At 38.5% G+C, this 13951-nt stretch overlaps 1 protein-coding gene across 2 annotated transcripts in view; it reads left to right on the forward strand.

Annotated features, from left to right (window-relative positions):
* The window catches only part of USP22 (ubiquitin specific peptidase 22), a 91115-nt gene that overhangs the window by 42104 nt on the left and 35060 nt on the right, over positions 1-13951 (forward strand). Inside the window, exons 3-5 of one of the 2 annotated variants that reach the window (XM_033073746.2) lie at positions 21-134; positions 693-737; positions 5355-5456. In XM_033073746.2, the coding sequence (XP_032929637.1) occupies positions 21-134; positions 693-737; positions 5355-5456 (261 nt within the window). The remainder of the gene's footprint in view (positions 1-20; positions 135-692; positions 738-5354; positions 5457-13951) is intronic. The other variant, XM_033073748.2, reaches the window with a different exon arrangement.

The raw sequence follows: 13951 nt of genomic DNA on the forward strand, positions 1-13951 counted from the left end.
ACTTCCCTTCTGTTTTGCAGCCATAGACCTTTTGTATGGGGGTATATACTGCTTTATGTGTCAAGATTACATATACGACAAAGACATGGAACAAATTGCCAAAGAAGAACAACGAAAAGCTTGGAAATTACAAGGTTTGGTTTTCCTGCCTGAATTTCTTGTTTCTGTTTTTAATCATACCTGTCCCTCCCATTTGTTCAGTGGCAAAAAAAAACCCAAAACACTAAGAAAGAGCTCTTTAGAGAGAGTAGTGCAGGAGAGAGATGTTAGTTCTTGCTTTCCAGGAGTCAGACTGTGAATTTAACACGTGCACCACACCTAATTGTAGCAAAAATATTTTCTTTTTGATTGCAAAAAAAATATAGAAATATCTAATATTAATCCTACAAAACTTGCATAGTATCAAAAGTTAGATGTGTATTAGGTAGAGAATGTAACAGTCTGCTCCTTTAGGCTTATTTACGTGGTACAGGCAATAAATCTGTTCCCCTCACATGAAATGCCACCCTTGTGTGTGATTTTTTTTTTTAATTTTTTTTAACTTTTTTTTTTTAACTAGATCATACCAGCTTACTTACACACCTGTGCTTTCATGGTACACACACAGTATCTATGTAGAAATATTTACACACAAATATATGTACACACATTTGTTTTATTCAGTTTGCTTTCCCTAATTTTTTCTTTTTTAGCCTTCACCCCAACAGTGGTTTCTCACTACCAGTGTACAATGACAGGTAAGAGGCGTGGGCTGGCGACGCACCTCACTAACAAGCGTCCCTTTGCTGATTATCCTGCCATTTTAGACATGAATCACAGTTAAGAATGCCAGTTTTATCGTGCAAATCATTTTCCTCTTGTTTGGATATGTTCCAATGATTGAATAATTGCAGCAGACTTGATTTCATATGCCCTTTCCTTGATAGAATCCCTCCAAGACAAACCTTTTCTGTATTTTTTTGTTGTTTTTGGTTCGGTTTGGTTTTTCTTGTTTGTTTGGAAAGGAGATATCATTTATTCTAAACTGAGTAGTTTGTAAGCATCAGTTTTAAAAGCTTGTCATCTTCCATCTCCAGTGGCCTCTGGGGGGTATGTTTTCTTAAAGTGGGGAAGTCTGTATTTGAAGACAGATGACTTCTGTCTAGTAATGTCTCTTCTGGAATCCATGGCATCCTGTTTCAATGTGACAGCCTTAGTCAGGGCTGATATGACTTCAAACCATTCTTAACCTCATTTCCAATTTTAAAAATAGCAGCTAACATCGTATTAACAAGAGCTTTTCTGCTGGCTCAAAAGAGAGCTGCCTTCACTTGGTTCCTACTACAGATCCCAGTCTGCTTCCTGCTTGTTCCCTGGCTGAGGAAGGAAGGATAGTGAGTCCTGGAACAAGGAGATACACCTCAAAATGTGTCAGCACAAAGCACTGGGTTTCAAATCAAGAAAAATGGGAATATGTTTAAAAACCTTTCATTCAAGCTCTGCACCTGTTCTGGAAGCTCCTTCAATCTGTGTTTGGGGCACCAAATTATCAGCTGCAACAACATAACAGATCTTTTTTATGATGTAGAAGAGGAAACTTCCCCTTACTTACAAATTTGCAGATTTAAAAAGTGATTTCTTAGTTTTGTTGTCCTTACCAATTGATACCTTTGTACCTTGTGGACTGAGATGCAACCACTTTGTCCTGCCCTGGACATCAGCCTGCTGTAGTTTGTATTCCAGGGAATTACTGCTACAAGATTGTTCTTCTGGTCATCTGGGACCACAGAGTTGTGCAGAGGAGGTTGAAGAATCACCCAGAGGAACTGCCAGGCAGGAATCCTCTGTACTGATTAACTAATGAATGGCACATTAAATATATGTACACAAATGCATCTGTATGAATATTCACATTACATCTCCTGTCCCTGGAGAACTCATCTGTAGTGACCAGTGCAGACAGAAAATCAAGGAATAGACAACAACACTTTCAGTTACTGGAGTTTGCAATGTAGACTTATTTTTTCTTTAAAGTCATGGCATAGGTTCTTTTTATGTCTTTTTATGATGAAGCCATGTGTTTCCTCAAAAAATTATCTAAGGAATGAGAAATGTACATGGGAGAAATAATGGAGAATTGTGTTTGTTTTTTTTCCTTCCCTCTCCATTGTTCCAATCTATGTGGTCCCTCCCTTCTTGCTCCAAACTGAATGTCAAGAGTAGCACAAACCCCAAACTCAGTGTCTTAGGTTTCTATTGCTACCACAATAGTAATTTACCTAATTTACCTCAGATCTTGCTGCCAACTTAAAGAACTTCAGAAGTGAATCCAGCCTGCAGAAACTGATTGGCTTAAAAACTGAAGTGTAAATGCAGTGTATTTTCAAATTTCTCTCCACAGTGCTTGAAGGGTGTTAGTTCATAATTTAATAGATGCTCACATAACAACATGATGCCTGGAGAAAAACTTTAAGAAAACCCCCAAATCTCATGAGATTCATTTCATACTCCTGTAGTATTAACTCCCAGTGTGCTCAGTTCCCCAGTCCAGCTGGAGTTCAGGGTTATCTGATGGAACTCTGAACAAGTTGCAACTTGGCCAGTATTTTTTCCTTTGGTGTTGAATATTAATAACAGGGGAGGTGAGAATACACAGAGACTTTAATTTTAATTGATGTCTGAATTTTTGGGAGGGGAATAATTGGAATTTGCTGAACTTTAGCAAAGCAAGCAATGATTGAAAAGTTGTGACTTTTACAAACTAGAGCCTTCATTGCCTTTTCCTTCACTCATCCCCATGCCCCTGATGAATTCTCTGAGAAATGCCAATTTGAGTATTTCACCCAATAAAATAATTTTTTAGATGGAGATTTCACGTGCTGACTTGAATCTCTGGCTGTTTTATAGCAGCATTTTAAAAATGACTAATTTTCACTTCTCTAACACTCCTTTAATTGTAAATGGTGACCTGTGCATGGTTTGCAAATCTTTGTTTAAGGTAGTTTATGTTGGAGTTTTTGGCATGCTTGTGAGTGTTATTAAACCTTTTTATTAAACCTCTTTCCTTCTTTGTCTTTTGGTTGTTTTGTTTGTTGTTGTTTTTAGTTTTTAAACATCAAACCATTCCTAAAAAATGGCTCTGCCCTTTCCAAATTTTCAAGGGTGATATAACCTCAGCATTCCTGCTAAGTTATATAGCTGGAACAGAACACATTTTAATTTCTGTGTCTGACTTAACTTGTGCTCCTTCTAATGAAAGGTTTCTGCAAGAACATTTTCTGTCTGGTTTGCTCTGTTTGTGGCATTAATTGCACATGGTTTTTTGTTTCCTTTCATTTCTTTTTAATTGAACAAATATTTGATTCACCCAGAATCCTTCAAAATAATCCAGTCTGTCATGTTTATCCTTACTTAGAGTTGCTATTGTGACTTGCTTTGGTGCCCATCCTCTACAACATTTAAAGTATATAATTATATATAGATGTATATAAATATATATGAATAGTGCTGCTGATATGTGGAGCTATTGCATGCCTAAAGTGTACATGTGTTTCCAGGTATGAATTTTGTTGTGTTTGACTTCAACTAGGATTTAAACATATCCAAGGGGGTATTTTTAAATTATTATCAAGGTTCATCACACTGCCTGACTGTGTTTGGCCATGTTTTAACTGCAGTGAACCCAAACACAGAAATTTCCAGCTGCACAATGCAATTGCTGCTACCAATGTGTTACCAATGAACTTATATAAATTCCTAAGGGAGCTTTACAAATGTGACCAGGGTTGCTGGAGACATCCAATGCCAAACCTGTTCCATCCTCTGTGAAGTGTCCATCTGTGCATCTCCAAAGGGTCTCTGCAGATGTGCAGTGTGTCCAAAGCATTGCAGCTGTGTTATCTCATCAGTCTCAGTCATTCCTGCCTTTTCTGTTTTCCTGGGTGTGTAGCTTGATGCTGAACCTTGGATAAATGAAAGGGATTCTGGTATTGTTCCTTAAGCTCCTTGCATAATCTGTTGTTGAATCAAATAAAGTGAGAGATGGGTGTATTTGTGTAAATAAGAATTCTCTAGACCTTGAGAATCCAAAAATGAGACCTTCTATTACTAGAACCTGGAGGGTCAGTAGTAACTATGAATTGAACATTTTGGGAGGGTAACTTCTGACAAGCATAGCCATTTCTGAAAATGAAGATCAAAGAGCTATTAAAATTTAATGTATATTATGCAGAATGTGGAAGCCTCCAGCTATATTTTTCTACTATCCTTTTCATATGTATGATCTATAATTTATTTTCTATAGCAAAGTGTTGCTTTTGCTCCATGCATTCTGTGTGAAATAACTCTTAATTGACTTTAATTCTCAGTTTTAGAATAGACTGCTTGACATCTTATAATTCTTTATTTTTAATGCTAAGATGCTTTGTGACTCACAATAATTGACCTTGCACAGCAATTTCTGTGCTCCACAGAAAGCTGCAGCAGTACTGAGCTGGTCAGCATGTGAGTCTTTACTGTTGTGTTTTCTTGTATCAGGTTTACACAGAACCCAGCTCTGTGCTGATTTAAAATCTGCTCTCCATACTACTGACCTGACTCATTTCTACTGCACTTTCCTTTGAGCAAAAGAAATTTACTGGAAATGCAGTGTTGGTCTTCAGAGAGAATAATGACAGATTTTAACTCATGAGGAAGGGTAGTTGAATATTTGGAAAGTTTTGGCTGTTTTGGTTGGAGGGAGGGTAGTGTTTAAACCTACTACTAATTTCATTTTTAGATAACATTAGATATGTCAATAAAGTGAATGTCAAAAATTAAAACTTGTCTAATCCTGCATTAATGGAATAAGGAGAGGTCATTACATTCTATGTAATGGCATATCCTAAAACATGTAGTAGCTGTTTAGTATATTGAATTATTAAATTCTGCTGTTCTCTAAAGATTATCTGTCCATTAAGCTGGATCTGTTTAGATTTATTTAATAACTTGTCAAGTTCATCAATGCTGGTTCTGTCATTTAACCTCCTCTGAGCACAAAGAAATGTATTTTTGAGTACTAGCAAGTTTATTCTTGTGCTGGAATTCCTTTTTATAACTGAAAGGAGGATTATAATCCAATAATGAAAAGTTTATTGGCCTAGCTGTTCTTTATAAGTAAAGAAGTACCTTTCTTTTCTTGTGTTAGTTCTTTGGAAAATTTGATGATAATTTTCTGATCCATATTTTTTGAGAAGTGGTAGAAAGCAATCAGTGTCCTGAAGTTGTGCATAAATTGAATCTAACCTAATGGACAGCATGTTGAAAGCTTTGACTTGAACAGAATTTTTAATCCTTTTACTAAAGAACTTCCTGAAACTTTGTTTTCATCTGCTTAGGCATTGGAGAGAAGTATTCAACATGGGAGCCGACCAAGAGAGAGTTAGAATTGCTACGACACAACCCCAAGCGAAGAAAAATAACCACAAACTGCACCATAGGTGAGTTCCAGAAATCCCTCCTGCAGCCAAACGCTCACTGATCTGTATGTTCAAAATTGTTTTTCCATCAGTAATTGTAGTGGATTTCTGTAAACTTCAGAATAACAAAATCAGTTTATTTTTTGCATTATCTCTGTGGAAGGATATCTACTCTGTCACTTCAGGTACTGCTACAAAACACAATCCTTTTTTTTGACAATATGCTTGTAATGAGAAATCACTGATATTTTCTCAACAGCCTTCATCAAAGATCCCATGCAGGGATGTGAAGGGAAATCCTGTAGTTGGTGTATCCTTAACCAAAGCAGTCTGCTGGTAAATCTGGTTTAGCAGAAGCAACACATTCCTGTTTCGTGTTTTACACTCTAAATGAGATCTCCTCAATTCCTTATGAGCTCTGAGAAGTGATTTTATTTCTCCAGTGTCAAATAGCACGTTTGAAATGCATCTCAAAGGTTTAATGCTTTAGAGTTCACTGGTCTGGAGCAAAGAATTCTCTGAAATGTGTGCATCTGCTTCTGGCTGGGCAGTGTTTGGGTAAAGGTGATAAAAATGTACAGCTCTTCCAATTTTATCTATTCTGTTTTTAGGTTGGGGTAGTGGGGGCTTAGAATTAGTTCCCTGACAAGCTCTAATTAAGATTATTGGGCATTTTCCTATGCTCTTAAATGCACAGTAACATTTGGAAATAATGGTTAATGGTACAAGGTTGGAGGTGTAGCCATAGACATTGCAAGTAGGAAACTGAATTTTTTCCACAGATTTAAAGCTCTGTACTGTTTCATGGAACATGTCACGCTTTCAGCACGTTTGCATTTGTCAAAATACACTGAACATACTTTCTAAAGCTTTCTAATGTCATGTTTCTAATACAGTAAGTCATTTAATCTGAAGTATGTGTATATTTGTTTGGAAAAAATGGACTGAGAAGCACAGAATAAGTTGAAAATGTATATAAAATGGCAACTCCAAAGAAAGGACCTATGTTTCTGCAGTCGTGGGACAGGGAAGACAGTTGGAAAAACATCTGGACTTTGGAAACTTCAAGCAGCTTAGGAAAAATTAACTAAGCAAAGATTGCTTGCATCATGTTCACATTGGGATTTGTGTTCTGAGAAACTCCAGTGTGTTTTGTAAAGAACGTTACAAATTACTAAAGATAATAGAGCTGGGGAGGGGGAAGAAGTTTGATAGAGTTTTGAAGGTTACTGTGACCTTTGTGAAGAATTGAAGCACATTTCAGTGTTTCTCTTTCCAATCAGAAGGAATGCTCTGCTTGCTCTTGGAGGATTTGGAATCTTTCAGGCTGTTTAAAAAGCCATGTCTGGTTGTGTGAAATCTCATCCGTGGCTGCCTGGGCGGGGGAGCTCCAGGAGCACAGGGACAAGGGAATGACTGATCTCTTCACTTCTGCAGGCCTGCTTTTAAGAGTTTCTCCTACTGAGCCCTGGAGCTGCCTGTGTGCTGAGATTTAGAAAGGGAAGAAAAAAAATCAAAGCACCCAGGAGACATAATGCAGTTTTGGGCTGCAGTTAAAAGCAGAAGACTTGCTTTCTTTCACAAAAATGCATTGGGGGTTTAACTCAAGGAAGAAAAGACCTGCCATTGTCCTTGAGCCTTTTCTCTTCACCTAACCTGCTGCTAAATATAAATCTGCTTCAGAGTTTTTTTGCCTTCCCTCCCCTCACTTTGACTTGTCTGTTTGCAGTTTCAGATCAGTGAAGAGCCTATTTCAGACTGAAATGCTGCACTAACTGGACATTCTCATTTCTTTCTTTTTCTAATACTCAGTTCTTTTGACATCAGGTGTTTTACCAATCCCATAGCAGATATTAGTCAATCCAGTTTATCCTCTGAGGTAGGTAAATGGCTCAGAGAATAGACATGATGTCCAGTTTTATTGCTTCTGGAAATGAAAATGATGCTGATAACCATCTCTGATAGGCACTGCACATCTGTTGAGCACTTCTGTTTACACAAGAGTCTGTTAAAACATAACCAGCTGCCTTTTATACATAAAATGCTCTTTTCAAAGCTGTTTTAAGAGGAAGGCCAGTGGAAAGTTTGTGGCTTTCTATGATAGCCCCAGAGATCCAGGGATATCACCTGGGTTTGGAACATTTCACTGCTCTGCCATGACCTGGAAGGGTGTTTGTGCCAACACCTGTTTCAGCATTTGTGTAAGACAAGTTTATCAGTGTTACAACTAAAATACATGGGACAGCAGACTGAAACCTGGGCAGGTGTGGCCTTGAAAGGATGTACATAACTTTTATGTGAAGGATTTGCATGTGATTTTGAGCCCTGATAATAAAATACATTAAACTTGTTGTTCTCTGTATCTAAACCACACTTAGGTGGTACAGTATGTTTGTTGCAGTTGCCTGTCACACCTGTATTATGTGCCTGACACTCATTTAGGTGGATGTTTATTCTCTGGCTGAACATTCTGGGTACATGAAGGGAATTATTTTATGCCAGATTTGTAACAATCTCATGGTGCTTCTCAAAACAGCTGGATGTGTCTGCTGCTTTTTGAACTTTACAGCTGCAGGATCTTTTGTCTTTGATCAGCACCATGAATTAAAACTGAAGAATACTCAGACATGAGATGAATATCTTATAATGGAGACTTGAACTGGTAGTTCACTGGAGGAAATAATGTGCAAAACTCACAGCTTTTGAATTTTCTACTTGAGTGACAACTTGAAAGCCATTGAAGAAAGAACTTCTTGTTCACATCCTCAGAAAAATAAGGAAAAAAACTTCACAGAAATCCATAAATTTTCCTTGGTTCTCTAAAATGCTGTGTGTTTCCATCTCATAGATACTTTTCCCAGCTAGTGAGAAGACAGTGCAGGTAACTTGACTTGAATCTCTATTTTGCCATTGAGCAAATTGCTCTTGAAATGAAAACTCACACTGGGCACTGCTGCAGGCTGTGCTGATTGATGTCCTTTGGGATGCACAGCCTTGTTCCCAATGCTGCACATAAGCACCTTCAAAGTGACTTGGAACACACTGTTAACCAAGTGGAAACGTTGAGTTGTCTTACAGGCAAAAAGCCACGATGAGAAATCCTTGCAGTGTGGATTTTATGTGGGATATTGCATGTTCTGGTGTCCTGGCTTGACATTTTGGTGGAGGTTCTGTGTTTCAGGAGGTTCAGGAGGAATGTCACATCCACTCAGACCATAAATGTTCTCTGTGGAAGCAGTGTCAGCTCAGACCCTGCTGATTTTTTTCATTGTGTTGCCACAGTTTTTTGCACAGATCAGGCTGAAGGGATGACATATTGTGAGGAATGTAGAAATTTCCCAAGTTTTATGTTGCTCTCAGCAGCAGGGACTGAGTGGTGTTCTGGACTACTCAATATTCATAGAAATGCTCATATTGATTTTGGGTTGAAACTGATGTTTCAAGCATTCCATAAACACAAAAACTTTTATATGGAAAAATTAGGTAAGACTTAGCAGCTGTTAAATTAGATTCCAACATTGTAAAAGAAAAAAATCTAATTTTTTCAGTCTCCTCTTGTCTGTAAAGTGGCCTCCCTCTGCAAGGGAGGAAAGGGACAAAGCTCCACATTCACAAGCAAATTATTTGTTAGGGGGTTGAACTAGAAGTGATACAATATCTTTTGGGAACTATTTTCTGAGCTCATCTTGCTCTGCTGTCATTAATACCCCCAACAGATCTGTTCTCCTGAGTATATGAAATATTAGCCTGGGATCAGCTGCTCTCTGATTAGCATATGAAGTGACTTTGTGGCTGGAGATGGGTGTATTAACAATGGGAAGAGTGAGACTCCCAATGCACTTGGGTAATTAGCAGGAGCCACCCGGGATTGCCATTTGCAGTGCTGCAAAAAGGCAGAGGGGAGACAAACCTTTCCAGCAGACTGAGCAAATCCTCACCAGGAGTGATGGGATGGAGAGGTGGCAAAACCAAACCTGCCTGGGAGTAGCAGGTGGGTTTTGCAGCTGCAGTGCTGAGCTGCCTGATGGGCCAGAGCAGCACGAGTGCAATAAATATTGCAGCAGAACTCCCGTGTGAAGGTGGCAAGGGAAAGAAGAACAGTGACCTGGAAAATATTTCTGGTTCTCTAGACAAGCTACCAGAAGCATTTTTGCCTCTCTCACTTGGAAGTGTTGAAGGCTGCATTAGTACTGGGATGGTTTTTGTGACTGTGCCAGCGCTCAGGTGCGCTTTTCTCGTTGGATGGTACTTAAGGTAGCTCAAGTGGAAAAGTGGAATGAAAAATATGGTTTGGTACAGCACCACAGCTTTAACTGTGGCTTTAAATTTAAATTACTGATTTGTAAGCAGTAATACTTTGATATTTGAAGTTATGGCTGCACAAAGTGCATCCTGAATGGAAATCTCTGATTCTTAAATTCTTTTAGATTGCTGTGTGATGAAGGAAAGGAAAACCACCTTTAAGACTCCTCAGGTGAATGTTTCCTCTTGGCTTTATTTGTATTAACTTCATTAATAAAATGGTTTTCTTGATGAAAAATTGTTTCTTAAAAGATTGGATGGGTAAAATTAAAAAATTATACTTTCATATCAATAGGGAGAGCCTTCTGTTCCTGTTTTACTTTGTCATGAGCTTAGCATGTCTGACCATTGGATCCAGAAGTGTGATACATTTCCTAGGTCTAAAATTGATAGAGCTGATCCTAAAAATAGATTTTAAAAGCCCTCTCCTCTCAAAGGTCCCAGAGAATTCTAAGAAAAATTAGAGGGACCTGAATATTTTAAGAATTCTGAAACACAAGTAGTGATTGACTCTCTGAGGTTCATTGAGCTGTACTTTCAGAAAGTCTTGTTAGACTTCCTAAACTTACCTCTTAATCAATATAAAATAAAAGCTTTTTTTCTGCAAAAGGCTTTGTGAGGAGGAATTTCAGATTGGATGCTTCTGCTACCTTTTTGTGTATTGACTATCTGAGAACTTGTCACCTGGTTTTCCAAAGCTGGTGCCAGAAAGCAATTTGCATTGCTGCAGTAATGTCACTGTGTGTGATTGAGTTATCTGTGATTTAATTGTTCCTGGGTAAGATTAGGCACATCCCAGTTATCAGTGAAGTCCCTGCAGCTTTTTCCTGCTTGGCCTGAGCAAACTTTTGTTGTAGAAACTTTTGTTAGACAAAAATCAGTCAGCATTTGAAGAGTTTACTGATGGACAGCACTTCCTCAGAATGCCTTGTTGCCACCTGGCCAGCTCCAATGAAGAATGAGGAGGGTTCTGATTTTGTTATCTCAATTTTTTTTTAAATTTTAGACTCCCTTTCAGGAAGATCAGAAGCTGATGTCAGTGTATGAGCTGTCCTGTTGATGTTTTCATTTCACATCAACTAAAACCCCTGCAGACTTTACAAAATTAAAACTACTTGTATGTGAAATCAGCAGATTGCAGTTGGGGTTGAATTTTTCTATTATCCAGTCTTGGAAAATTGCCATTCCTATTATTTGCATAGAAAATACTGTAATTTTGTAACTCTAGGTGGCTCTTGGGGATTGGAGACAAAAGAAGAGATCCTGTGTGTGTTTGCACTGATGCCTGGAGAATGATGCCTGGAGCACAATGGGAAATTCCTTAGAAGACAAGGTTCTTGATCCAGGGCTTGGATCATATTCCAAACTTCTAACTCAAACCTGATTTTCCTGCTCTGGACTTTTTAGAAGTAGATCCATGGTTGTTACTGATCCAGACACATTATTTTTAGTTTACAGACAGTGTTTCAATTTGATTTTCCTGAACTGTGCTCTGCACTTCTTCAGGTGAAACTTCATCATTTAAATCCAGTCGGATAAAAGCACAAAAAAAAAGCTCTTCTTTTTTTTCCCCTCAGAAATGCTGATTTCAAGTGTAAAATGTTTACTGACTCAATTATTTGTCTTATCTCCTTCTCTAATGGTAGCTAATTTTTTTTCCTTTGCTGTGGTTTCCTTCACTAAGTCATTATATAAGTTCAGTATGCAGTGAAAACAGCAGCCTTTCAATGAAAAATGCATTGATGATTTTGTCATCTGTTTGAGTGGGTTTTTGTGGGAATCAGAATTTTCTAACCAAGGAAAACCCAACAGCAGTACTTAGCCAGAATCTAATTATCTAACAGAATTATAGCCCTGTGAATGAGATACCTTATTTACATGAGGTGTTTGTTGTTACAGATAAGGAGATTGAGAATTAGCCCATGGAGCTGCAGTGGTTATAGACATGAGCAGAGATGTGTCCTTAGTATGAGAAGGTTCATTTTATCTTTAATAAATCATACAATCACAGAATGGGTTGGGTTGGAAGGGGCCTTTAAGCTGATCCAGTTTTACCTCCACTCTCCCAGGCTGTGCCAAGCCCTGTCCTGGACACTTCCAGGGATCTCTCTGGCCAACAATCTGAAATAAACCTTGATTTATCACTGTATTTTCACCTGATTAACTCAGTGTCAGCACAGCAAGTGTGGTGTTTTCAACAAGGCCAATCATCCCCATCTCAGTTTTGTTCTTTTGTGGATTGCTTTTTGGATTATATTTACTCTGACCTTCCATTCTGCTCTTTGCTGTCTGTTCCAGAGTTGGCTTTGTGTGGCCAGAAGGTAGATACAGTATATACTGAAAGCAGGAATATGCATAAACAGCTTGTGGCATGGTTTGTGTGTTGTGGATTGTTGGAGGAGCTCTGTGCCAGTTCATCAACAATAATTTGTGCATATTAATATATTTGGATGCATTTAATTTCATTGGCGCTCAGCCTGCTCCTTAAGTTATTAATTTGTGAAATCTGTTTGGAGGAAGGGTAAAAACTTGTAGGCAGCATATGGTGTGATATTGGGGGGAAAGGACAGCTCGAGTGTGAATTTGATTTTGTCAGTTTGGTGGGAGTACCTCTTGTTCTTTATGGTGCCATCTGCACAGGGCTCTCTGCAAGGCTTGTGCTCCGTGCAGAGCGCGCAGGAGCTCGCTGAGCTTTTAACTCTGGCTGCTTTGGGGGAGGGCAAAGAGAATATCTTATTCTGTGCCACCTTTTGAAGTGTTTTGTTTTGTATAAAGGCTTTCTTTTGCCAGAGGAAAACACCTTGAAGGGTGTGCAGCTTAACTGGCTGTTAAAGGCCAGTGTCATAAAGCTCTGGATGCATCATCCGGGCGTTTTCACAAACATAATTCTTGTTCTTTGCCTGCTGCTGTTGCTTTTTTGATATTGGGTGTCTTCTCTCTATTCTCCCTGACCTTGCAGCAATTATGGGAATAATTATTTTCTTGCTCTGGTTCTTAGGACTTCAGTGTCTTGAACTTTACTTTATGAAGTCTGTGAGACAGGGCAGCTCCTGGTTGCTTTGAGAGCTTCTCCATTGCTTTATTCAACTTCTGTAAATTTATTCAGCTTTGTATATCTGAGTATACAACAAGCACCACAGTAAGAGGTCTGGCTTCAGTGGTAAACTAAGGCATTTTGTGCAGTGCATACACTTAAATGTGACATTTCATGTTCTTTCTGCTTTTCAGGAATAGCTGCCTTTTTGTTTCTGAAGCTCTTGTTGTGACATGCTTCCATCTCTAGTGGAAGGTGTTCCTGCCAGGTTGGAATTAGGAGATCTTTCAGCTCCCTTCCAGCCCAAACCATTCCAAGATTCTGTGGTTCTGTCTTTCTCCTCCAGCCAATTGATCTGCATATTTTACAGGGATCAGATAATGCTTTATATTGAGTAATAAATATGATTATATGGTTATTTTCAGAGACATATGTGAAAGGTGTTTTCTTCTCTAATGTTTACATTCCCCAGTGTTGGCTCAATGCTCACAGAGAGATCCTGACAGAGATTGGATCAGGTTGAAGCACAACAGGCAAAATTTGTTCAGTGGGTCTTGATATGCCAGGACAGGAATTCAGAGAAGTTTGGTTCAAGTTCTGCTGCAGAACTTAATGTCTTTTTCAGCTTTCTTCATTTCAGCTGAGAGAATCAAACAGGGAAATGGTTGCTGTGGATGATTACATGCTGTGTAGGTTTCTGGTTTTGAGAACATGCTGCATTGGTTTCTTCCTGACACCTGAGAGAGAAAAACAATTTCACAATGCAGATGGTCAATAAAAATTCTGAAATACAGAATTACAGACATAAAAACTGACATTTCCCACAACCTTTAAGGGAAAAAAAAAGCCTTTATTTGCTGTGTGCTCCTGGGTCCTCATCTTGTGAGATGATTTACCAAAAGGTTCCAAACTACTCTTGGAAAATGCAGTGATCATTTCCTTTAACTCCCCTTTTCCTCTCCCCTACATTTATTTTAAACTTAAGCTTGCTGTGAGAGTCAGTAAATTCATATAGATAGAGAAAACCAGTGATAACACAGTATCTTGGACAAGTTGTCTCCTCCCTCATTTTAGGAGCTTTTGTGAAGCTGTTGCTGTTTGCAGCATTATATTTATTTTCATTCAGAAGCTCTAGCATTAGGGGAGCTTGTGTGGAGGTTTCACTGTATGTGTATCTTCC

The sequence above is a fragment of the Catharus ustulatus genome, chromosome 16, assembly GCF_009819885.2.
Source record: "Catharus ustulatus isolate bCatUst1 chromosome 16, bCatUst1.pri.v2, whole genome shotgun sequence".
In the NCBI taxonomy this organism is placed as follows: domain Eukaryota; kingdom Metazoa; phylum Chordata; class Aves; order Passeriformes; family Turdidae; genus Catharus; species Catharus ustulatus.